The 23,021-nt window shown below is 45.1% G+C and overlaps 1 protein-coding gene across 2 annotated transcripts in view; it reads left to right on the forward strand.

The window, feature by feature from the left end:
- Positions 1–23,021, forward strand: part of WBP1L (WW domain binding protein 1 like) — a 55,863-nt gene that overhangs the window by 28,077 nt on the left and 4,765 nt on the right. For both annotated transcript variants that reach the window (XM_054581436.1, XM_054581437.1), the window contains exons 2-3: positions 12,925–13,027; positions 22,728–22,889. In XM_054581436.1, the coding sequence (XP_054437411.1) occupies positions 12,925–13,027; positions 22,728–22,889 (265 nt within the window). The remainder of the gene's footprint in view (positions 1–12,924; positions 13,028–22,727; positions 22,890–23,021) is intronic.

Here is a 23,021-nt window from a genome sequence, read left to right on the forward strand (position 1 = left end):
AGGTTTCTAAAAATGGTGGTTCAGTCTTAGGTGACTGGCTTGACCCGCTTGTTCTTTTAACTGAAAGGGGGAAGCAGGGCAAAGGTGGAACAAGGTACACACTTCAGGAGGGAGGGAGGCAGGTGTGCTCTGAGAATGGCTGGGGTTTGACTCAACGGCTTTTCCTGAAAGTGGCTAAGGCTTTGCTGGGACTGTGTTGCATAAAAGACAGTGGTTTCCTCGGGCACTGCATCAGGGAGGCCAGGGTATTTATCATTGTTTGCTTCTCTTGCTTAACACACTCCTCTCCGGAGCTTCCGTTGAACTGGGATCCATTCTTGGTTTCAAGTACTGCCCAGCTTATCATGTGACTTTCAGCAAGGGTTTGGAAGTCGGGGTTACCCCCCAGGCAGCGCCATGGATACCGGTGAGCTCCCACTCCTCTGGGTGTGGCTGCCAACGAAAATAGAACATGCGATCACTCCCCGGTCTCTGGGCGAGGTCCCCGAGGTGTGGGCCAGGCTCTAGATTATGCTGGGTTACTGTAAGCCTGTCCTGGCCAGAGAGCTATGGGTAGGTCTCTCAGTGGTCATGTGACATCCTGTCACCACAGCCTTGGCCCGACGAACCCTTCGAGGGTCCCTTCTACCTCGTAGCCGAGGCACAGGGAGGGCAGGGCAGGACTAGCCCCTACAGTTACTGGGCCCTCAGCCCCCAGGACCAGCACTTCCTGCAGGGTTTGCATGTCTGATCCTTTGCTGGGTAGGTGCACTGGGGAGACTGCCATCAGCCCTACTCCCAGGGAGTTTATAGAGCATTTGGGAGCCCATGAGTCATCAGGCAACAAGACTGGGTGGAACACGATTCTGCAGTAAATTGTGTGGTAAAATTTGTCTGGAACAGTGGTTCTAAACTAGGGGCGATTTTGCCCCCCTCTCCGAGGGACATCTGGCAATGTTTGGACATCATTGGTTGTTGGAACAAGAGGTGTAGGGGGAGGGTGTTGCTACCTGCACCCAGCATTAAAAGCCAGGGACCCAGCTAATAAACACCCTGCAATGTGCACGACAATCCTCAGAGCAAAAAACGGTCTGGCTCCAAGTTGTCTGTCAGTAGTGCCAGAAACTCTGAGCTGGAAACTACTGATGAGTAGTGGGCTCCGCTCTCCTTAGGCAGCAGCCATGGAAGCCACAGGCCTCAGGGAAGTGGAATGTTTTAATAAAGGGGAAATAGGTGTGCTTTTTTCCTGCTGCATTCTAAACAATATGTGTTAATTATCTGCTCAGAGATTTAGAATTGTGACATCTTGGTTGCCCCTAATCAACAGGTACTATGCCTGGTCAGGAGTATAGGTACAGGGTTAATTTTTTAAGGCCAGTAGAAAAGATCCAGCCCTTCTGGAACTGACACTTTATCACTTAATCTGAATAATCTGTGTAAGCAGCCTCCCAAAGGGTAGGATCTCAGTAATGCCCAAATAACTTTATACAGCTTAAAGGACAGACTACTGTTATTTTATTTTTTTTAAGTCCTCACCTGAGGATATGTTTATTGATTTTAGAGAGAGGGGAAGGGTGGGAGATGAGAGAGAGAGAGAAAGAGAGAGAGAGAGACATTAGTCAGTTGCTCCCTGTGCCCCAACCGAGTGGGAGTTGAACCCACAACCGTTTGGGGTATGGGATAACATTCCAACCAGCTGCACCAAGGCTAGGCTACACTTATTTTAATAACAGGCGTGGGCTTATCTTAATTTATCTCTGATAACACATTAAATTCTCCCTCTTCTAAATTATCTTTTAATCTTTAAATATAAGGTCTTAGAGTTCAGAAAGATCTTTAAAGTTATTCAGAGTATTTTGGAGATGGAGCCTCTGGATTCTGAAGATTTTTTTTTTTTAAATCTTGTATCTTTGCAGGGAGACCATTTTTTAAAGATTTTATTTATTTTTAGAGTGAGAGGAAGAAAGGGAGGGAAACATCGATTTGTGAGAAATACATTGATTGGTTGCCTTTTGAAGGCCCACCTAGGGACCCAGGCATGTGCCCTGACTGGGAATCGAACTAGTGACCTTTCAGTCTGTGGGCCAGCACTCAATCCACTGAGCCACACCAGCCACGGCAGGGAGACCATTTTTAATGTGATCCTTTGTCTGTGGTAGAAATAAATTGTTTCCTTTTTGTTGAACTTTTTACTGGCATTGGATCTCTGGTACTGGCCTCTAGACATTACAGGTACACGATGCAAGTCCCATTATTTTTTCTTTAGCTCCCAACAAAAGCCTGCTGCAATGGGATGGAGCTGCTGCCCATTAATGGGGTTAAATTTAGAATCTTGCTTAAAATGAGGACTAGGTCCCTGAAACCTCACATGTGCGCTTCACTGTCAAGTGAAACCGGTGAATCCCTTGTAAAAGCACATCAACAGCAACAAAAAAGCCCAGCCAGATGGTTGAAAACACAGTCACCAGGCAGAGCTTGGTTCTCTGTCCTACCTCTCGAGTATTGTTGCAGCAGGTTTTCCTGATTCTGTAGAGGTATTTCCCACATGCAGGGAAGAGGGCCCCTTCTTGTTGTCCACGTACCTGTTTTCCTTATCGTGGGTCTGGCATGTCTTGAGCCTCACTGTAGAGAAGTCAGATGTCTGCTGTTTATATTTGGGCCTCTGCGGCATGTCTTAACCTCAGGGTGAGGAATGAACGATCTACTACTGAACTTGAGAGCAAGGGAAGTTAACCAGATGGCCACAGGGGCCAGGCCGGGATGTGCTTGAGTGACGCAGATGGGGTATTGGACAGTGGGGATTGAAGAGAGGCTGTGGTGGAGCCAAAGCTCACGGACATCTGACTCAGACTCATTTGGCCCTAAGGCCCTAATATGTAGGTCCTGAATTTTCAAGAGAAGCTGGAAATCTGAATTTCTGTTTGAATTGTTCTCATTTGAAATTGTAGGCACTTCTATTTTTTAAAAAAGTGGGAAAAAATGTACCATGTAGATATAGAACTGATTAGTGGGCCTGTTGTGTTCTGAGGGCCACCAGTTTGTGATCCCTGCTTTCAAGCAGTAAAGGCAGTTGCACAACATGGGAAAGAAAGGACCCACCCTCTTAGGACCAACTCTGGACACATGGCAGCAGCTGAAGGGCCCTCCTGCTCCATCAAAGAGGCACCTGCTACCTGCTGTTCTGTTCCTCAGCTCTCTGCACCAGCTCTTGCCGAAATGCCACATTGCTCAGTGCATTTATTCTGTGGCAGAAGAGATCAGTGATGAAGGATTACTCGAGGCGGCGGGGGGGGGGGGGGTAGGGTACCTCAAAAGCAGGACTGCCTTTCCTTCTAAGTGTCCAGGAGGTAAAGAGGGGCCCATTAACCCACTATCCTATACTGCTGCAGGCAGCCTGACCCCACAGGCCTACTTGCACTTGTACATTGACAAGTAGCCTTTAATAAAATCATGAGATATGTTGCAACTTCCAGTCTCTGCTCTGGGATTTTCCTACCAGGGTCAAGTGGCTTTATCTGAGTTTGTTATTCACGTTTCTAATAGCAACACAGGAAATGGATTTTAATTTCTTTGCTGGCTGCTCTGTTTGGGGGCTATTTAATGAGGATCCAGTTGCAGTGTAGCTTTGGCAGCAGCAGTTCTGGTGTGGATAGGAGTATACCCAACTGCTATGTTACTTTAAAAGAAAAATTATGGGCCCTAGTCGAGTAGCTCAGTTTGTTGGAGAGTCGTCCCGATACACCAAGGTTGCGGGTTCAATCCCCAGCCAGGGCACATACAAGAATCAACCAATGAGTATATGGGTGAGTGGAACAAGGAATTGATGTTTCTCTTTCTCTTTCTCTCCCCCTTCCTCTCTCTAAAAATCAATAAATAAAGAAAATTAATATAAAAAATTGTGTTTGGCCCAAGGCGGAGAGATTATAAATACTTAATGTGTCTTGATTCTAAGTGGCTACTCTGTGGGGTAACTGTGTTGGGATGTGTTTGGGATTCTAGAAAAAGTATATTAGACTGTTCCACTTTTAGGGGGCAAGAACTGTGTATATTTTACATTTATTGTAAAACTAAGACTATGGTTCTCAAACTTGAATACATGTGAGCATAACCCATGGTGTATGTTTTGAAAGGCAAAGTTTCAGTCCCTGCCCCCAGGAGTTCTCAGGCTGCATTCTTAGCTAACGCCCCAGGGGCTTCTGGGCCCGTGGGAAGCACAGCTGTTTCTGGGAAGCACAGCTCTGTTTGGTCGCATTTGTTGTCTGTGTTCATCGCTAGTTTGGGGCGTAGCCACTTATTCATGAGATGCCCTATTCTGCTTCCCTTCCTTGGATTCTTGCAGAGAGTCATTCTTTAAGGGAAGACTGATAGAAATGTTCCAGGGGGCCCTCCCAGGTTGAAGTAAATGCACCCCATCCCTGCTACATCAGGGGCCCCTTCAGCAGCACGCATTTTAGCCAAATCTTGAAACAGCAGCTGCCTCCATTGGTTCTAGGCTTTTCTCAAGTCTGTCAGTAGCTCCATCCAGCCTTTGGCTTTATCCTTAGAGGCACTTTACAGCTAGAGGATGGTTGTTCCTGAGCCCAGGAAGCTGGAGTCTAGAGGCCTTAAAGGCACACTGTCAAACGTGGGGGAAGAGGCCAGACCTTCCCAGATGAGATTTACTGGTTTAGTCAGGGCAGCCTGCCCCTCAGCAAATGTCCTTTTGGAAAATTACTGAACTCAACCAAACAGCATAGAAGTTCATCCCTAATATCCTAGTTCATACAAAGCCGACTGGTTTACTTATTAGCAATGGCCTGCCCTTTATCTGAAAGGATAGGCATGATTGTCATGTATAGTATATATATTGTGATGAGACAGAAGCGGTATATGACAACCCTGCCATCAAAGAGTGGTAGATCAGGTGACAGGTAGGCCAGGACTCCTTGCTGAATGACTCCTCTGCCAGGGCTTGCTTTCCTTCACTCCCAGCTCTTCCCTAACTTCCTTCCACCCCATTCAGAATGTGTGTCCTTGAACCATTCTTATTTTCCTCAGCTCTTCAAACAACCTTAAAACCAGTAGTATCAGGGCAAACGTAGGGGTAAATCCACAAAACTTTAAAGAACATTTTTTATGACCACCTACAAGTCTTTTTCTAAGAACCTGGAAGTGCTGCATTTTCAGAAATTGAGGACTATATCTAGGATAGAACAACAACAACAAAAATAGCCAATTCTAAGTTAAAGTTGCTTCCTATCTTTTATCATTTAGTCATTTCCAATCTGTCTAGTTTATGAAGACTTTGTTATCCTTTGGTTACAGAGCATTACCAAAGTCAGATAGTGCTAGGATTTGGTCTACTTTCTGGAAAGCCGTTCCTGATTAAAGAATGGAAAGAAAGTTTATTTTGTTGCTTTCTCTGCAGTAGCACCCACACTTGAGAAGTCAGGTGAAAAAAAAAAGGGAAGACGCCCAAATTGAAAAGTAGATATGAGAGTTGCAAAAATATTTCAAATCTCTATGAGCTAGGAAGAAACTAGCTATTTTAGCCAACAATGAATTTACCAACTGTGGTACTTTGGATATTATTTTAAATGTTGCACAAAGCATTTGAAGACTGGGTTCCGCCAAATTCTCAGCTCTCTCACACCACTCTTCCTGCGATTTCTTGTGTTCAGCCACCCCAGTCTTCTTTCTTTCCCTTGAGCACACCGAGCCCATCCCTGCATTGATGTCTTTTCCCGCACTCAGCATGCCTGGGACACAGGTCCCGTCTGTTGGCTTAAGCTGGCAGCTTCTCATGAGTCAGGGCTCCTCTCAGATGTGGCCTTCTCAGGGGAGCCTTTCCTCACTACCCCACGGAAGGCCCTTTGTCCTGTTACTCTGTTTTATTATCCTTATGAAGCAACTACTATTTTAAATTCTAATTTCACATGCTAATTTTCAGTCTTCTTCACCAGAATGTATTTAAGATGTTTTTGTCTTTGTGTAGTTCTCCATTTTAAACAATGTGCCCAGATGCGAATTTATTGTTGTCTGACAGTTCCATATCTTCAATCAGTTCTGGAAATTCTTACTTTATCTCTTTAAATATTACCTCTCCTCCATTCTCCTTTCTTTCTTGAGCTTTTTATTTCTCATTTGCCATTTCTACGTGTTCTCTTAATTGGTAGAAGCCCTTTGTTAGGTGATTTTCCCAGATCTGTTTTCCAGTTCACTAATTCCTTCTTTAATTTAGTCTAATCTCTGTGTAATTCATCTGTTTAGTTCTTAAATTCAATAACTATTTTTCTATGTTTTCTTTTTCCCCCAAATTTCTTTTTCTGTGTCTCTTTTTCAGTATGTTCTTTTCTCATCTTTTTTACTCTTTTTAGTTTTAATCATTTGAAACATGCTTGTATTTTATAGTTTATCTGCTCATTGTGTTATCTTGTCTTTTTCAGGAAGTCTTATCCTGCTATTGAATTTCCCAAGTCTTTTTGTGATGTATTATTTATGCATAAATATTCGTATTTTGAATTGTGAGTTCATCTTCAGCTGAGCTTTATTTGTGGGGCTCTTTCATGCCCTGATGGAGGGTGGATCTTATCAGTGTTATATTTCTTCAGCCAGATATCACAGAGTTATTGTCAGGCTAGCGCCACTTTTTTGTTGTTAAATTTTGGGGTTGGGGATTTTCAGACCATGTAGTAGTACCATTCAAGTCTCAGATTAGCTTGCAGAAAGGCCTTGTGGTTATAGGTTATTAGAGGAGATACTTTTTTGCTCACAGTTCAGGGCTTTTTGTCACTTTTGCCAATGGGCTAGTTTTTTTCTAGTCTGTTCTTTCTCTTTGAGGATCCTCAGTTTATATTGGTGCTCAGTTCCAATTCCCTGTTTCAAGTAGGCCCAAGGGCAGCAAACAGCCACTTTCCAGGGCAACTGGGAAGGCTTGACCTCATTTACCAGTGTAGTTTCTAGTTCCCCACAACATTTTTGTTCCCTGGGGATCCGCCTTGCTTTCTTGCAGACTCGCAGGCTCGTATGTGTAATTAAAAGGATATTGTTATATATCTAGTATTTCTACGGGGTTTGACAGAAGAATTTTTTAAGTTGCCTGCCCAGCTGTGTTGCCAGAGGCAGGAGGACCTCACCACCCAGAACCTCTTGCTCAGGGCTGTAGCTTCCTGCACAGTGCCTGGCAAGTGGGGAAGGAGGAGCAGTATTGACATAGATTTGTTATTTGATTTCTAGAATTGGACGTTTCCATTGGAAACTGTTTCTTTTCCCCATAAGGAAAGCCAGACTGAGGTGGTGCTTCAAATTCATTCATATCCAGCAGCCAAGATAGTTAGTTGGCATCCTGTGCTTTAGCATCCTATGAAATATTTCCATTTTCCTATTTTTTTACTTTTAAACTTTAAAACTTCTGTGCTTTTCTAAGGACATGAAGATGCTGTTGCCAGTTGCTAGTAGAGCTTTCCAGCCCCGTAAATTGACAAATTAAAACCATCGCTGGGCAACTATTACTGCCCAGTGCCTCTTTTTATGCTGGCACTTTGTAAGTTCTTGTGCTGATTAAATTGACCTTTACAGTGGCTCAGCTAAGAATAGCCGCTATAACACCTGGAAACTCTTAAGGAAAAAGTTAGTCCCACAAATATGCTGCCACCAAAGAGATGAGATAATTTTTTGCATATGTGCAAAAGGCATACTGTTTATCCTTTTCCATTGTAAAAAGTGTTCTTTCCAGGACCATGTTGGTCATCTTGTTTTTTCTATGCCTGTGCTTTTTGTTTGGTGACCATAGATGTCCCATATATTGGAGCCAGTCACTGTGGTATTAGGGCTTGAAAGCACATGCTCACAACCCAAGAGGATCCTGATGGTTATCACCACGGTCCTCCCTGAGGTAACAGACCTCTGCAGAAAAGCACATGTTATTTGCACAAACTTCATTTTTGTGAAGGTTTATTACCCTCCTAGCATGGAGTTTTGTGCAAGTGAAAACTGCCAGGAAGAAGATATCTTTAAATGGCAAATCTGAGAGAAAACAAACAAAAATAATAATAAAATGCAAATCTGATCTTACCACCTCCCTCCACAGTCTGTTCCCCTCTTACCTAACTTTCCTTCCTACTTCCTCAACCATTCATAGCTAAAGGGCTTTGCTTTTTTCATTTCCTTTGCCCGGAATGTTCTTCCTGTCTCTCTTCTCGAGTCGCTAACTTTCTAACCATCCTGTCGCTAACTTTCTAACCATCCTGACGGTCTCGGCTCCAACTTACCTTTCTCCCAGAAACCATTCTGGAGCTTCTTGACTAGCCCCTAGGTCTCTTCTGTTGTAAGCTCTCACTGAATCACTACACTTTTCCTGCCTGGTTGCAGTTTTATCTGCGTAATTACATAAAGCTGCAAACTCCTCAAGGTCAGGGGTCGTGACTTTTTTTTAGCCATTTTCCCATTGTGTTCCCTACTCCTAGTTCAGTGCTGGTGCAAGGTACTTCAAAAATGCTGAAGGAAGGCGTGTAGGCCCTGTGTTCCACACTGGGCGGGGACACCGTTCTGCCCTTAAGTAAATTGTATGTGAAAATACGACTTTATGAGGAAAGAAGGGAGGAGTCCCGCACAGGAGGAAAGAAGGGCTGGCCCTCCTTGCTGCCAAGCAGAAGGACCCTGTTCTCAAAGTCAGAGAGCTCCACAGGGCAGGGTCCTTATCTTTACCCTCAAAGACAAAATGTTGATTTTATTTGGTTTTGGGGCTTTTATTGGATTTATTTAAGCAACTGAAGTGGGAAAAGCAACTGAAGAAGTATAACTTTAACCAAGGAGGCTGTAGCTTAATAGCAGTTAAAAGCTCAGGCTCTGAAATCTGACAAACTAGTTCCCAGCTATTGTGACCTTAGGCATATTACTTAGCCTCTCTTGGCCTCAATTCCCTGTTGCATAAGTTTGCTTTCAAGTTGAGATACAGGAATACATGCAAAGCATTTGAACCAGTGCCTAGCACATAGCAAGTGCTCAGTACACAGTAGCTATATTATTCACCCCAGGTTGCCCTGCCTTCCTGGAGGTTGCATTGCCATTGTTTCATTAAGCAAAACTTTAAATGTTATTTATTTACTTTCTAGAGAGAGGGGAAGGGAAGGAGAAGGAGAGAAACATCAATGTGTGATACATTGATCACCTCTTGCATGCCCCCAACTGGGGACTGGGCCTGCAACCCAGGCATGTGCCCTGACTGGGAATCGAACCACCAGCCTTTTGATTAGAAGGCTGTCACGCAATTCACTGAACCACACTAGCCAGGGCTCGTTAAACAAACCTTAAATGGACAAGCTCTGTGTTCATTCTGGGAGTGGGGCAGGAGGATAAGGATACAGAGCTTCTGCCCAAATTCATTTTTGGGTTCCCCTCTGGAGAAAGAGGGTTGGGAAGGATATTTACCGGTCACTCCTCAAGACTTGGCCTGAAACACATAATCTGTATAAAATGCTTGAATATGCTTGGAAGAAAAGCAAAGGGTAATCATAGAGGGTGCTGAGAATTTTCCATATTTGAACTTTCCATTACATTCTTTCCAGTTCCTTTTTCTATTCTTTGTGTGTTTGGAGCAGCCCATGTTGCCAGTGAACTTTGCTATTCTGAAAGAGTTCTAAATGGATGCGAAGTTCTATTTGGATGCATTCTAAATGAATGTAAATCTAAATGAGTGCAAAATGCATTTCTCCTGCTGGCAATAATGGCTCACAAAAAGATACTATTGATATTAAGAGCTCAGAGAAGTTAAGTAATTCCCAAGCGCTCACACAGTTAATAAGCATAGTGAACTTAACAAGTTAATAAAGTGGGCTTTAAACTCAGATTTGACTGATTCTTAGTCACTGCTGCCTCATAGTGGATCTTGAGCCACCTGGTGGTCGTGGAGGTCTGTGAGAGTCTGCTGGGTGTTCCACTGCTAAGCTCCTCTTTACAGGAGGGTGGAAAGCACTGAACAGCGTTTGCATGCTGTTGTTCTTTGCTGTCACTTTGGTGGCGGTGGTTGGTTTATTTTATTTTATTTTATTTTTATTTAGAGGGGAAGCTGGGGGAGAAAGAGAGGGAGAGAAACATTGATTGGTTGCCTCTTGTATGTTCCCTGAATGGGGACTGAACCTGTAACCCAGGCAATGTGCCCTGACTGGGAATCAAACCAGCAACCTTTCACTTTGTGGGACAATGCCCAACCAACGGAGCCACGATGGCCAGGGCCTTTGCTGTCACTTTGAGAGGAGACATAGATTTCAGGAGCTCTTTTGTCAGAAGGAATGGGTGATGGGTAGGATAACAAAGCTTTTTGGATTGAAGAGGACATTAGTGAGCATCTTAACTAGTCATAGAGCCACTGAGTAATTTACCCGAAGTTATGTTCCTCTGTTATGGCAGAGCTGGGTCGGACCAAAACCAAGGTGCCTGAACTCCTCTTTCTGGCCTTTGACACTTTCATCTCACTACCCCTAAACTTCATTTTTTGATTTGCTAAAGGTCCATGAGCCCACTTATGTACTTATGTTCTTTAACTGCCCATCTTATTTCCTTTCTTCTGCAGCAAAAAAAAAAAAAAAAAAAAAGACAGTATTCATAATCAAGACCATCCCAGGCAGCTAGGGGACTCTATCTGGGGCCAGAGGGAGAACAGGGGACAAGATACACTAGTTAAAAAGCATTAGAACTCTGGATTAAAGGCTGCTACTACAGTTCTGCTCTCCCTGGGACAAAGAGTGGGATCCTGTTTATATCAGGCTTCCTGCCTTGGGGGATGGAAGAGCCAAGAGAAAAGCTGACACCAGTAGGTCATGCGGATGCCACTTGTTTAGATTTCAAACATGTTCCATTCCACACCTCACTTAGGACCAGTTGGCTGCTGTGTATGCAGGGCCTGTACCTCATCTGGTGAATTTTCCGGAGGCAGAAGAATCATTAGGTCCTTTTTTTAAAGATTGTATTTATTGTTTGATTTAAGGGGGGGGTGGAGAAATGCAAATGTCGGTTGTCTTCCGCACATGCCCCCACCAGAAATCAAACCTGCAACCTAGGTATGTGCCCTGGCTGGGAATCTAACCAGCAACCTTTCAAGTGTACAGGATGATGCTCCTACCAACTGAGCCACACCTGCCAGGGTTCAGGAGAAACTTCTTGATGTCCTAATGAAAGCAATGTTTTACCCTGAAGTCAGAGAGTGTGTGTTCTAGCAAAAGTGAGCGCAGATCTGCTTTTTCTACATGCTCCAGCCTCACAGGAGATGTCTCACTGGGCGGCCATCCACTAGGCGGTTGCCTTCTGCCTTTGGTGTACACAGGAAGGCAAAGATAGGAAGAATTGTTTGCAGTATTGTGAAACCCTCACCGTCAAGAGTTTGAAATGCATTTCCCATGTTTCCTTCTTAGTAAACCCTTTATACTGGGGTGTAAGACCCTTTAAAGACCAGGAAACACCTGAGGATGTGTGGGGGAAACCTGCACTGAGCCAGGGGTATGGTTTTTAGCTCTTCTTGTCCTCTCTCTGTGGCTCCTGGTGCCTGTACTATTGCTCCCCGGCCTCTAGCCCTGTGGACAGTCACTGGCATGCTTTGTTTATACCCTTGGCCAAGTAGACAGCCGAGCAAAGCCAGGCCCAGAGAGGAGGAACCGACCGTGTGACTTAAGTTTCCACTGGCAGGCATCCACCCGGATGTGCTCTGTGGGCAGGGTCAGCCTGAGGAGCAGCACATACAATACTGTGGCTTTCATTTCTTTGCTGAGCAGGGTCTTTTTCCCTTCTTAATGCCGAGCTTCCTGGGGATAGGGACCCTGTTTTATTTATTTTTGTATATTCCTCATACCCAGCTCGGTACTTGGCACAAAACAGTGTCCGGTAAATGCATGCGTTACTTCTTTAGAATAAAAGTTGAAAGCCAGATAGAGCAGGTGACCTGTGGGTCTCATCATACACATTATGGTTCAGAGAACATGTTGGGCTGGTGGGGTATTTCAGCTTTTAAGTGTGAAATACAAAAAGCCTTTTTCACCTCCATCCCCATTCCCCAGTGCTGTGAATAGAATCTGGCCAACTGCTGGATTGTCACCCACCAGTGCCCTTTCCGTGGCTGCCCCTGAGGAGGGACAGTATGAATCCTAGATCCACTCAAGGTTATTAGGAGATCATTGGGTAAGCAAAAGATGATTTAGTAACTCGAAATTGGACTAGGTCACTTGAGCAGGTCATCCCTTAAAAGTGAAGAATTTTAGTAGCAGGGTTGTTTTTTTTTTTTTTAAGTCCTCTTGAATCATACGGTAATTAACCTTGGAGATCATGTGGAATGACTAACAAGATGCTGAGCCTAATCCAAGAATACATACTGTGTTAATTATTCTAGGAACTTTCACAGAAAAGCTGCTTTTATTTAAAACCACAGCTAATTACAGGAGCAGCATCACCTTGTTACCAGCTGAGTTTAAATAACGCTAGAACATCAAGTGTTTCTGCTTGGATATTAAAAAAGTGGCATAACCCTGTCTGAGGAGAGCTCTGCTCTTTGCCAGTCGGCTCTATGTGCTGAACCCTCTTCTCCCTTTAATCGTTTTCCCCCTTAAGCTTGCTTGTTCTTTCTAATAGTTTTTTTCTTAATGGGATAAACATCGGTACACACCATTTTGGTGAAGGGTAGGCTGATGACCAGAAAGAGGGGAATGAGAAGAAAAGTGGTATTTTTTTTTAAGATGTTTTATTTATTTATTTTTAGTGAGAGGGGAAGGGAGGGAGGAACAGAGGGAGAGAAACATCCATGTGAGAGAGAAACACGGATTGGTTGCCTCTTGCATGTGCCCTGGTGGGAATAGAATCGGTGACCTTTCTCTTTGGAGAAAGATGCCCAACCAACTGAGCCACATTGGTCAGGGTAAGAGAAGTGGTGTTTAAAAGCTATAATTTAATGTGCTGATTATTTATTTGTTTGTTTATTTTCAGGATAAGGAAACCTGTGTGGGCACCAACAATCAGAGCTACATCTGTGACACTGGACACTGCTGCGGACAGTCTCAGTGCTGCAACTACTACTACGAACTCTGGTGTAAGTCCTTGCCAGGGGCTTTCTGGCCGCCCAGGGACACTGGTCACTGCCTTTGCTCCTTGGGAAACCGTGGATGGTTTCCCTCTTATTCCCTCGGGGGCAGTGTGGGCGAGTAGAATCCTTTGCCAGGTTGCAGAGGGGACACCTCTGTAGAGGAGGAGAGCTCCGATGCTCTTTGGACACTGCGCTGAGGAGTGGAGAACATGCCTTGAGCCTCCTAAGAGGCCGTGGTTACCAGGTCTGCTGAAGAAAGCCCTGCTCGGGCTCTCTCCGATGCTCTCTCCCTCATGTGCCGAGGAGTGACAACCCCTTAGACCTCCCCATGGGCCGTCCCAGGCTCCCAGGCTCGCCACCTTTGCGAAGAGGTTGGTGCGGCAGCCAAGTTGCTACGAGTGCTGACCTGGGCTCTGTGAATGGCGGTAAAGCCATATATATATAGTTTTGTTTTTTTTTTATAAGAACCACAAAGTTCCAGAACTCCCCATGGAGCATCAAGGAGCTGCCTCTGTTTCTCAGGGACCACCATTCTGTAGCTCACTGCCTACGGAGTGCTCCCAGAGAGAGAGAGAGAGAGAGAGCCCCCTGCGTTTTTGCCCCAGCTCTCAAACTGAAGTGTCTGGAGGCTTTTCCAGTGTACCCACCCTGTTCCTGCCGTGAGCTAAATGCCCTTCGGAGGCAGTCCTTGTCTTGCCCTAGTTTGTTGAAGCCAGGATCACTTGCCCCTTCCAGAGTTGCACAAGGGTGGTGACCCAGCCTTGAAGGCTTCACTAACACACTTTGTACTCTGATCTTCCTGGAACTCAGACAGGACACTGTAGGATGCTGGGCGAAGATTGGGAGGATGCTAGAGTCCTCAGGGCAGAGTCCCACATGATCAGAGCACTGTGCTGGTTCTGAGAACTCTCTGTTGAGAAAGGAAATGATAGGCTGTTTCCCCAGATAATTTTTAGTTGCCCTCCCCTCCATTTTGGAAACAAGCTTTGGTCTTGTTTGCCAAGCCATGCCCTTGTTGCCACCATAACCCTTGCCCTCTTTCCCCCCACCCCCTTCTTTCTGATTTCCCTGCTCCCCTCACAGCAGTGATATGGTCAGAAAGCAGTGAGAAGGGCTATTATCTTATATGGAAAGGAAATTGGGCTCTTGGCTGGGAAGACTCTCCCTTTAAATGCAAATGGATCTTGTAGCCAGTGGGAGTGGTTCTTATAAACAGGACCTCTTTCCACCCCAGCCCTTCCCTTTGAAGACTGAAGACCTAACTCCCTGTCCTTTCTGAGGAATCCCAGGGACAGGCAAAGGCACTCTCCTCCACCCCCTACCCCCGCCCCCCACCCAGAATTGTCGCTGCCAGTTTATAATAGAAGGTATGGGGTTGAGGGACTTAGTAAAGAACACGAAGTACCAAGCAGGTGGACAGACTCTCTTTAAATGTTTTAAAGTGCAGATAACCACAGGGTTCAGATTCTCCCTCCTATCCCTTGTTAAAACAAAAGTTGGAGCTGCGCTGCCAAAAAGCCGCAGAGCCGATGGTTTATTTTCCTGGGGCCTGGCCCAGGCGCGTCCATTGTGGACAGGGACGGAGTGGACGGCGCTGTCTCAGATTGACAGTGCCGCCTGGGCTGTTGGCAGAGCAGACTCGGTAGCCCCTGGAATTGGGTCACCCAAGCCAGGGCAGGGAAGTGGAACGGCGGGGACAGGGAGACCCAGATGGCAGGGAGGCATTCTGGGAACCAGGCACTTCACCCCAAGGACTTAAAAAAAGCCAGAGGTTCATCATCTCTCCAGTGATGGTCCGTTGCGGGGAGAGGGACGCCAGACAGAAACCAGAATCTAGACGAGGAGAAAAGACTCAGCATCAGGGAAGGAGATTGTAAAAGCAAAACCCTCCTCTCCTCTGGGCCCAGAGATAGCTTCTGGGTGAGGAGGCGCTCAGGGAGCGGCCCAGCCCTCAGAGAACTCTTTGGTTTTCCTCCTCATTAGGGTCTTGACCTCTGTCTGATGTGTATAGAGAGGGTTGAGTGTTGGAATGAGCCCTTTCAGTTCTCATCAAAACTGTACTTTTTGTAGCCTTGAACTCTGCTCCCTCTAATTGTCTCTAAACTTAGCCTAAAATGTGAAAGTAATGGGTTATTCCCTTTGCCTCTTTACTCTGGAAGGAAAATCTCAGCCAGGAAACCCTTGGCAGAGGGCGTCAAGGCGGGGGAAATGCTATTTCCACCAACTCTTTTACCTGGATTTTCCTGTGTGATGAGGGCTCTCTCTCTCTCTCGCACACCCCACCCCACTTTTCACAGACACGTAAGTACAGACCTTGAGCTTCAGCCAGCATCCTTTCTCTTGTGTCTTTTCAGACTCTTGAGGCCTAAGCCAGTAGTCATTGCTGGGCTCGCATCAGACAGGAAGTGAAGGTTCTGTTCTCCCAGTGCAGCGGTTGAGGCAATAAGGACCTGGTCAATACTATTACCAGCCTGCACATTTTTATGGCACATGTACTTTTAACTCATCATTCAATCATTTATTCATTCAGCAAACCCATATTCACTGGTTCTTGAACTTTGGCAAGCATCTGAATTTCCTGGAGGGCTCATTAAAACACAGTTTTCTGGGCCCTGCTCCCAGATTTTTTGATTCAATAGGGTGTGAGGTGGACCTGAAGATTTGCAATTCTAATGAATTCCTACCAGATGCTCTGGCCTCTTGTATTAGAAACTGTGGGCCAAAATAGTCTTTGCCATCAAGAAGGGCATTTCTTGCCCTGGCTCGTGTGGCTCAGTGGATTGAGCACTGGCCTGTGAACCAAAGGGTCAGTGGTTCGATTCCCCAGTCAGGGCACATGCCTGCAGGTCCCCAATAAGGGGTGTGCAAGAGGCAACCACACATTGATGTTTTTCTCCCTCTGTTTCTCCCTCCCTTCTCCATCTAAAAATAAATAAACAAAATCTTTAAAAAGAAGAAGAAGAAGAAGAAGAAAGGCATTTCCTAGCTGAGAGAGGAGATGACAGGATGCCCCAGGAGATATATTTGCCAGGGCTACTGTGAATGTTCAGAAGGAGAGTTAGCTTTGTCTGGGCAGGAGTCAGGCAGGCTGCATGGCAGAGGTAGCATGTGGAGCGGGCCTTAAAAGGTAGATAGTGTTGAGGCACATGGAGAAGGGTAGAATGATTTTCCAGGCAGAGGAACACCGGAGGCCAAGGCCCCGTGAGAAAGAACAGAGTATGGGTCACATTAACCTTCCCCCTGGGGCTTGACTGGGAGGAAATAGGTGATAATAATGGTGCTAATGTACATAGAACCCTGCTAGTGCCAGTCGCTAAGTGAGGTTTTCACATACATCATCTCTTTTCACCTAGAAAACACCTTGCTAGATGCGCATATCATCCCTGTGTCTCTGGACCAGGGCTATGCAGCTGAGTAGTAAGGTCAGCGCTCCTTATTCCAAAGCCTTCCAAGTGCCAGGCTAGAAGGGTGAAGGGCCCAGGCCATGGTGGGTCTCAAATGTCCATATTTACTTTCCACCTAAGGATGCACTTCTTGCAACAAACTTAATACATTGTGTACCACATAGAAATCTCTAAGACATACGCCAGGGTCGAATGACGAAAATACAATGTAATTGCAATGTTTTATGGGTTTGTGCAATTACATAGTTTTTTGTAGATTGACCTGCACGGTTTCCACCAATGAGATCGCTTCATTCAATGTGGACAAGACAGTGTGCTGACATCTAAAGTCCATAACAGATGGCTCGTGAAAAACGAGAAAACTCGTGAACGGTCCTTAACAGATGGCACGCGAAACCCGAGAAAACCCGTGGGTGGTACGCAGTGTGTTAAGAACCACGACCTGGGGAGGCTGGGAACATACTCAAGGCCAAAGAACCTGAACTCAGACCTCCCAATCCTCATCCCAGGGCTCTTTGAACTCACCCAGCTCCATTTTTCAGGGAGAGGCCAGGGTTGGGAATTTCTGCTCCTGAGATAATTTGGGGGCTGTTCAATCAGGCATCAGTTTTCACTGGTTTGGGCTTTAATGAAGGATGGGGGAGTGTTTCTAGACAATGGGATTTCCCTGAGATGACCTGAAACAGATTATTAGTAAATCCAGTTAATGCTGAACAGCTTTTCACATACTAACATTTAAAAAAAAAATTTAATTTGCCCGTTAAAAAAATTTTATTTAACTTACTGATTTTGGAGAAAGGCGGGGAGGAGGGAGAGAGAGAGAGAGACATCAATGTGTTGTTCCATTTATTTATGCACTCATTGGCTGATTCCTGTATGTGCCCTGACCAGGAATTGGACTCTCAACGTTGGTGTATTAGGATGACTCTAACAATTGAGCTACCCAGCCAGGACGATTTTTAGTTTGTCTTAAGATACCCATTGTTGAGCTGCTCTTAAGGAAGGCCCACAGCGCTTGCCACCCTGAGCAAAGTGGAGAGCAGGGAGCTGGGGCCTTCTTCTAGGCACTTACTGGACCCTGGTTCCTCAGTAGTCTGAGCTTCAGGACAGAGGGAAGTTGATCAGCAGCAGATGGGCCGATTTTCCAATATATTTAGCCAAGAGTAGAACCTAGAAGCAGACTTTGGACTTGTTCCCTACTCTTGCTTTTTTTATGGATTAAAAGGGAAATTTAAAGGAAACCCTGGCCACCTGCAGCCATGCCTATAACAATAGTAATACTAAGCTAGAGAACTTACACTCTACCAGGCATGGTTCTGAGTGTTCTGCATATATTAGCTAATTTTCCTCATAATGATCAAGTAGGTAGAGCATTATTCTCCCCATTTAACAAGTGAGGAAAGTAAAAAAAATGACCAAGGTCACAAAGCTAGGAAACGATTTTGTGAGCTGGGATTTGAACCCAGGTTGTCTGCCTCTTCTGCTTTGTCTTTGCAGTCATGCTTATAGGAAACTTGTCCAGTCTTTCAGATAAAGTTGCAAGTCCTCTAAAGTCTTCATTTCTCAAATTCAGGCCCTTTCCCCAGTGACAATGACAAGTAGGTCCTTTTGAAAGGTATAAGGAGCCCAGAGGGGTCACCTGCCACCCTGTAAAGGAGAGCTAACTTACAGTATGCTCTGGCTTCCTAATGAGGAATTTCCTGCCAGTCTGGGAGTGGTGTTTTCCCAAGTTTATTGTGAGCTCTGGGGCACATGACTCAGTGCCTGTGTTGGATTGTAATTGTTTTTAAAAACGTTTCCATTTTGCTTAGCATGACACATGCTCCCCATCATGAGGTCACAAATTTCAAAGTTGTCATTGGGGAATGTAATTTCTGGGTAGGTATGTGATTGGGAAGGAGGGTGTAATTCATTCTTTTGCTGTGTGTCTCTTTCATTAAGTTTTCCTTTTTGAAGCTTTTCCTTGTTCGTGAAATCTAGCAAAAAGATCAATAATTGACATAACTCCATAGAGACTAGTCTAGATTTATTTCCTGTTTTAAAGTTGAGGGGACACTGCTTTGACTAGAATGGCTCCCAGGAGGATCCCTTTTGTGAGAGTCAGACAAGACTACCTTCTGCATTCCATTAGGTAGGGACCGTTCATCGAGGGCTCTTTTTTGGACCTTTACTAATACCACATCGTATCATCAGACCCATTCTGCTCTGGAGTTAGTTTCCCCAGTTTGATCCACACAAATAATCCAGTTGTCTCTTTTCTTACCCCATTCCCCTTCTGACCTGACTGATTTTTCCTTAAAAAAAGAAAAAAGAAAAAAACCCCTCTTTTTTCTGTTATGCTTCTATTCTAGTTCAGTGGATCTCAGCCTTTCTGTGGATCAAGGATCTACTTAAGAATCTGTTGAACCCTTTAAATCCTTTCACTCAAAAAAGCCTGTAAATTCACTTTATCAGTCAGGATAGGCTAGGTTATGCTACAGTAACAAACAAGTCTAGAATCCTGGTGGACAAACAACAGGTTTACTTCTCATCACTATCTGGAATGTTGCCAATTGCCATGACAGAAGGAAGACTCAGTGGAGGGTCTCACATATGCAAGAAATGTTCTGGCCTCTAAGAGAGACATATGTCACTTCCCAATCCCAATTCATTAGTTAGAACCAGTCTCAAAGCCTCATCCTATCAGAAACGGGGCAGGAAGTTCAACCTACCCTTCCTGGGTTTTGGCTAGAGTGAAAAACCAATGAATGAGATTTTTTCCTATTAAAAATGTGTTTTTAAATTTTTGTTTATTTATTTATTTAATCCTCACCTGAGGACATGCTAATTGATTTTAGGGAGAGAAACGTCGACCTGAGAGAGAAACATTGGTTGGTGCATCTCATGGGCTCCTACCAGGACTGACCTTGCAACCGAGGCATGTGCCCTGACTGGGAATTGAACCCATGGTCTTTGGGTCCAACCAGCTGAGCCACACCAGCCAGAGCATGTTATAAAATCTGAGAAATATTGCCTTAGATCATACATTTTGCTGCATGAAAGTTAAAAGTAGTGTTAAATGCTGATTATCTAATGGGAGAATGTACTTTCTAAATTATCAAGTAACACAGAACTATGAAGGATTGTGAGGTTATACTAGAAAAACTAACAGAACTAAGAGTAATATAAAAGAAGTATTCAGCCCAGAATCTTTTTAACTTTGAAATTCACCTGGAGTCGGGCTCTTCAGCAGGGCGCACTCTGCTTTTCCGCGGTGCCTCCTGCAGTGCAGCCCCACCCTGGGTGGCCCGGAGCCAAGCAGACTGGCGGTCGGGGGTGTGGCAGGTCAGCAGCAGGCAGCCAGTTCACTCCGAGCTCCTTCCAGGCCTCAACACCATACTCTGAGGGCCCCTCTAATGGTGTCTGTCTGGGCTTCGGTCAGCCAGCATCAGGAGAGAAATGTATGGTCAGTTAAGCACACGTCAGCAGTGAATCTGGGAAGCGGACCACAAGGGAGACTTCTAACTGCAACTTAAGGTGTATGTTCTGTGGTTAGGAAAGAGGCTTTTCTGTCCGCTGATGGGAGAAAGTCCACCATCCATTCCCTTCTGCATGTTCTGTTGCCAGGCCTCTGCAGAAAGTTCCGTTGAACACTGACATGTACCACAAGCAGTTAGGCGTCAAACAGCTTGCCAGAGCCTGGAAGCTCTGCCACCATGCCATCTCACCCTGTAAGGGTGGCTTTGTGGGGAGATTTCAGTGGGGACACCCCTGGGGGACAGAAGGAGCTGTTGCCAGAGGCCACACCCTAAATGTCGCTGGGATCTTTCAGAATATTGTGTTCTGGTACAAATGTGAAAAAAAATCAGGGTCTATTCATTTGCAAGTCTGTCTGTAGGGAGAAGGGAGCCTTTAAAACAACAACAATGATGTTAACTCATTCTGGCAAGAGGTACATGTGGAAATACTTAACAAATTCTAAACACAGATTTATAATTAAAAAGCAGATGATAAAAAATAGACTTAACATTTGTAATGGAAAAAATTGAAGTTATTCAGAAATAGAGAACAAATGAACAATATACTATTCTCATTTAAAAACAACTCACCTTAAAATTATTCCTCAGGTAGTTTTCTTTTAAACTCCCACCCAAGCATATGTGTTTATTGATTTGAGAGAGAGAAACAATCTGAGGGAGGAAGGAGTGGGAGAGAGAGAAACATTGATGTGAGGGAGAAGCATCCATCGGTTGCCTCCTGTGTGTGCCTCAACCAGGATCAAACCCGAGACCCTTTGGTGCATGGGGCAATGCTCCAACCGACTGAGCCACCTGGCCAGGGCCTCACATAAATATCTTTATAGTTTCAAAGAAGTACACATTCATCTTAGAAAAATTAGGAAATGTAGATAAGCAAAAAATGAGGGAGCTAGTACCAGAAAATCTGTTGTCTTGTTTTCCAGGAATAACCCCGTGATTGACTTTCTGATCATTCCTCTAGATGTTTACATATCCTTTTTTAAGGCAAAAATTGGGATCATATTTTATACTGTCTTGTAATGTGCTTTTTAATTTAATATCAGAAACATCTTTATATGTCAAAAAATAGTATCTATGAATGATTTTTTAATGACTCATATCATTTCATTGTATGACTATATTCCCAGAGGAATTAAAAAAACCCATCCAGAAATATATTAATTTTTAAAATAAAAGCCAGCAAAAATGAAGTTAATTACAGATACTGTTTTGATTTACTTTGTTTCTAATTTTATAATTTTTTTTTTAAGATTTTATTTATTTTTAGGGAGAAGGGAAGGCAGGGAGAAAGAGAGGAAGAGAAACATCAATGCGTGGTTGCCTCTCACATGCCCCCTACTGGGGACCTGGCCCACAACCCAGGGATATGCCCCAGTCGGGAACCGAACCTGCGACTCTTTGGTTCGCAAGCCGACACTCAATCCACTGAGCCACACCAGCCAGGGCTCTTAATTTTATAATTTGAAAGAAGAAGATAATTGGGAAAACAAAAATAAAATTTGTCATAATCTCACTACTTAAAGATAAGTCTCTAGTTTTGTGGTTTGTGTTCCAGTTTCCCTCCATATGTTTATGCATTCCAAAGCAAAATTGCTCATTAATTAAATATTTAGAAGGCTTTTCTGCACACATTTGAAAACTGGAGAGGGGATCTTATACTGGGGTTAGCCAAGATACTCTGAGTAACTAACCAAGAGAACCAGTGGGAAGTGAGAAGAATTAATGCACTCAAAGAAAAGAGGGCCGGGAGGGGGCCTTCTCCGCCCTTCCCCTCCCTACCCACCCCCCTCCGGAGCAGGGAGGAAGAAGGGCAGGTCGCTAAGGGCCCTGGCCCTGAGTCTAATGCAGTGGCAGGTCAGAGGAGGTGGGAGGGGATTGTTGGTGTGACAGTGGGAGCTGGAATTGTACCGGATTATATCAAGAGCCGAGGAAGTCATTTGCACTCCCTAGGGAAGAGATGGACCTGAGGCAATTAGAATTTTCCACCTCTAACTTCAGGGACTCTTCTGTCAGCGAGGCCTACATGGTAGAGAAAAGTCCCAGAACGTTTTGGTGATATCAGGAGAACCCAGAACGATCTATCAGGCAGCCCCTTTGAGGTCCCTTGCAGTTGCTAATGAGCTGAGTTGTGGGGATTTTGAGAGGCTCCGTGCTTTTGGTAAACAGACTGGTGTCCGCAACCGGAAGGAAGCCTGGGAGCTGTCCTTCTGGGAGAAGATGAGCACTAAGAGAAGGTAAAGCATTTTCTCAGAGGTCTCTTGAGAGAGGAAGAATATGCTGCCCACCAAACCTAAAATAAGGGAGGAAATGGTGCTGGAGGGTTTCCTCGGCATTCTTCCCTTCCCCTGAGGTCCCTGGAGGCTCCCCAGAGTGATTGGCCTTTACTGTCATTCTTACAGCCCTGCCCTCTCCCATCCCACAGGTCTTTCACTGTGACCCAGACATTTATGCAAATTGAATGCAGGTTGCCCTGGCCCAGTAGTTCAGTTGGTTAAGAACGCTGTTTCTGTATACCAAGGTTGTGGGTTCAATCTCCAGTCAGGACACGTACAAGAAATTGATGTTTCCCTCCTTCTCTCTTTCTCCCTTCCTCTCTCTCTAAAATCAAATTTTTTTTTTTTTTAATTAAGAAAAGAAAACTGAATGTAGGTTCTAAATGTTAATTCCTGACAGTGACTGCTTTGACCAGGCGGGCACTGCTGGGGACCTCCCTCTTCTGAGAGCTGCTGGTCTCGCTGGTGTTCACTGTGTCCCTGCCCCTCTGTCTTGTGTCCCTGCCCCCAGGGTTCTGGCTGGTGTGGACCATCATCATCATCCTGAGCTGCTGCTGTGTCTGCCATCACCGCCGAGCCAAGCACCGCCTTCAGGCCCAGCAGCGGCAACACGAAATCAACCTGATTGCCTACCGGGAAGCCCACAATTACTCAGCGCTGCCATTTTATTTCAGTACGTACACCCAAAGCTACCTAACCCCACCCTGTGGAGCCCGGGATGCACCGACGCTGTGCGTCAGTGGCCAGGGCTCTTATGGGCATTGGGGTTTTTACCTCCTTGCCTAGCACAAAGCAGGGTTTCAAA

Source organism: Pteronotus mesoamericanus, unplaced genomic scaffold (genome assembly GCF_021234165.1).
Source record: "Pteronotus mesoamericanus isolate MK-2021 breed Mesoamerican mustached bat unplaced genomic scaffold, CSHL_Meso_final contig_657, whole genome shotgun sequence".
NCBI lineage: Eukaryota > Metazoa > Chordata > Mammalia > Chiroptera > Mormoopidae > Pteronotus > Pteronotus mesoamericanus.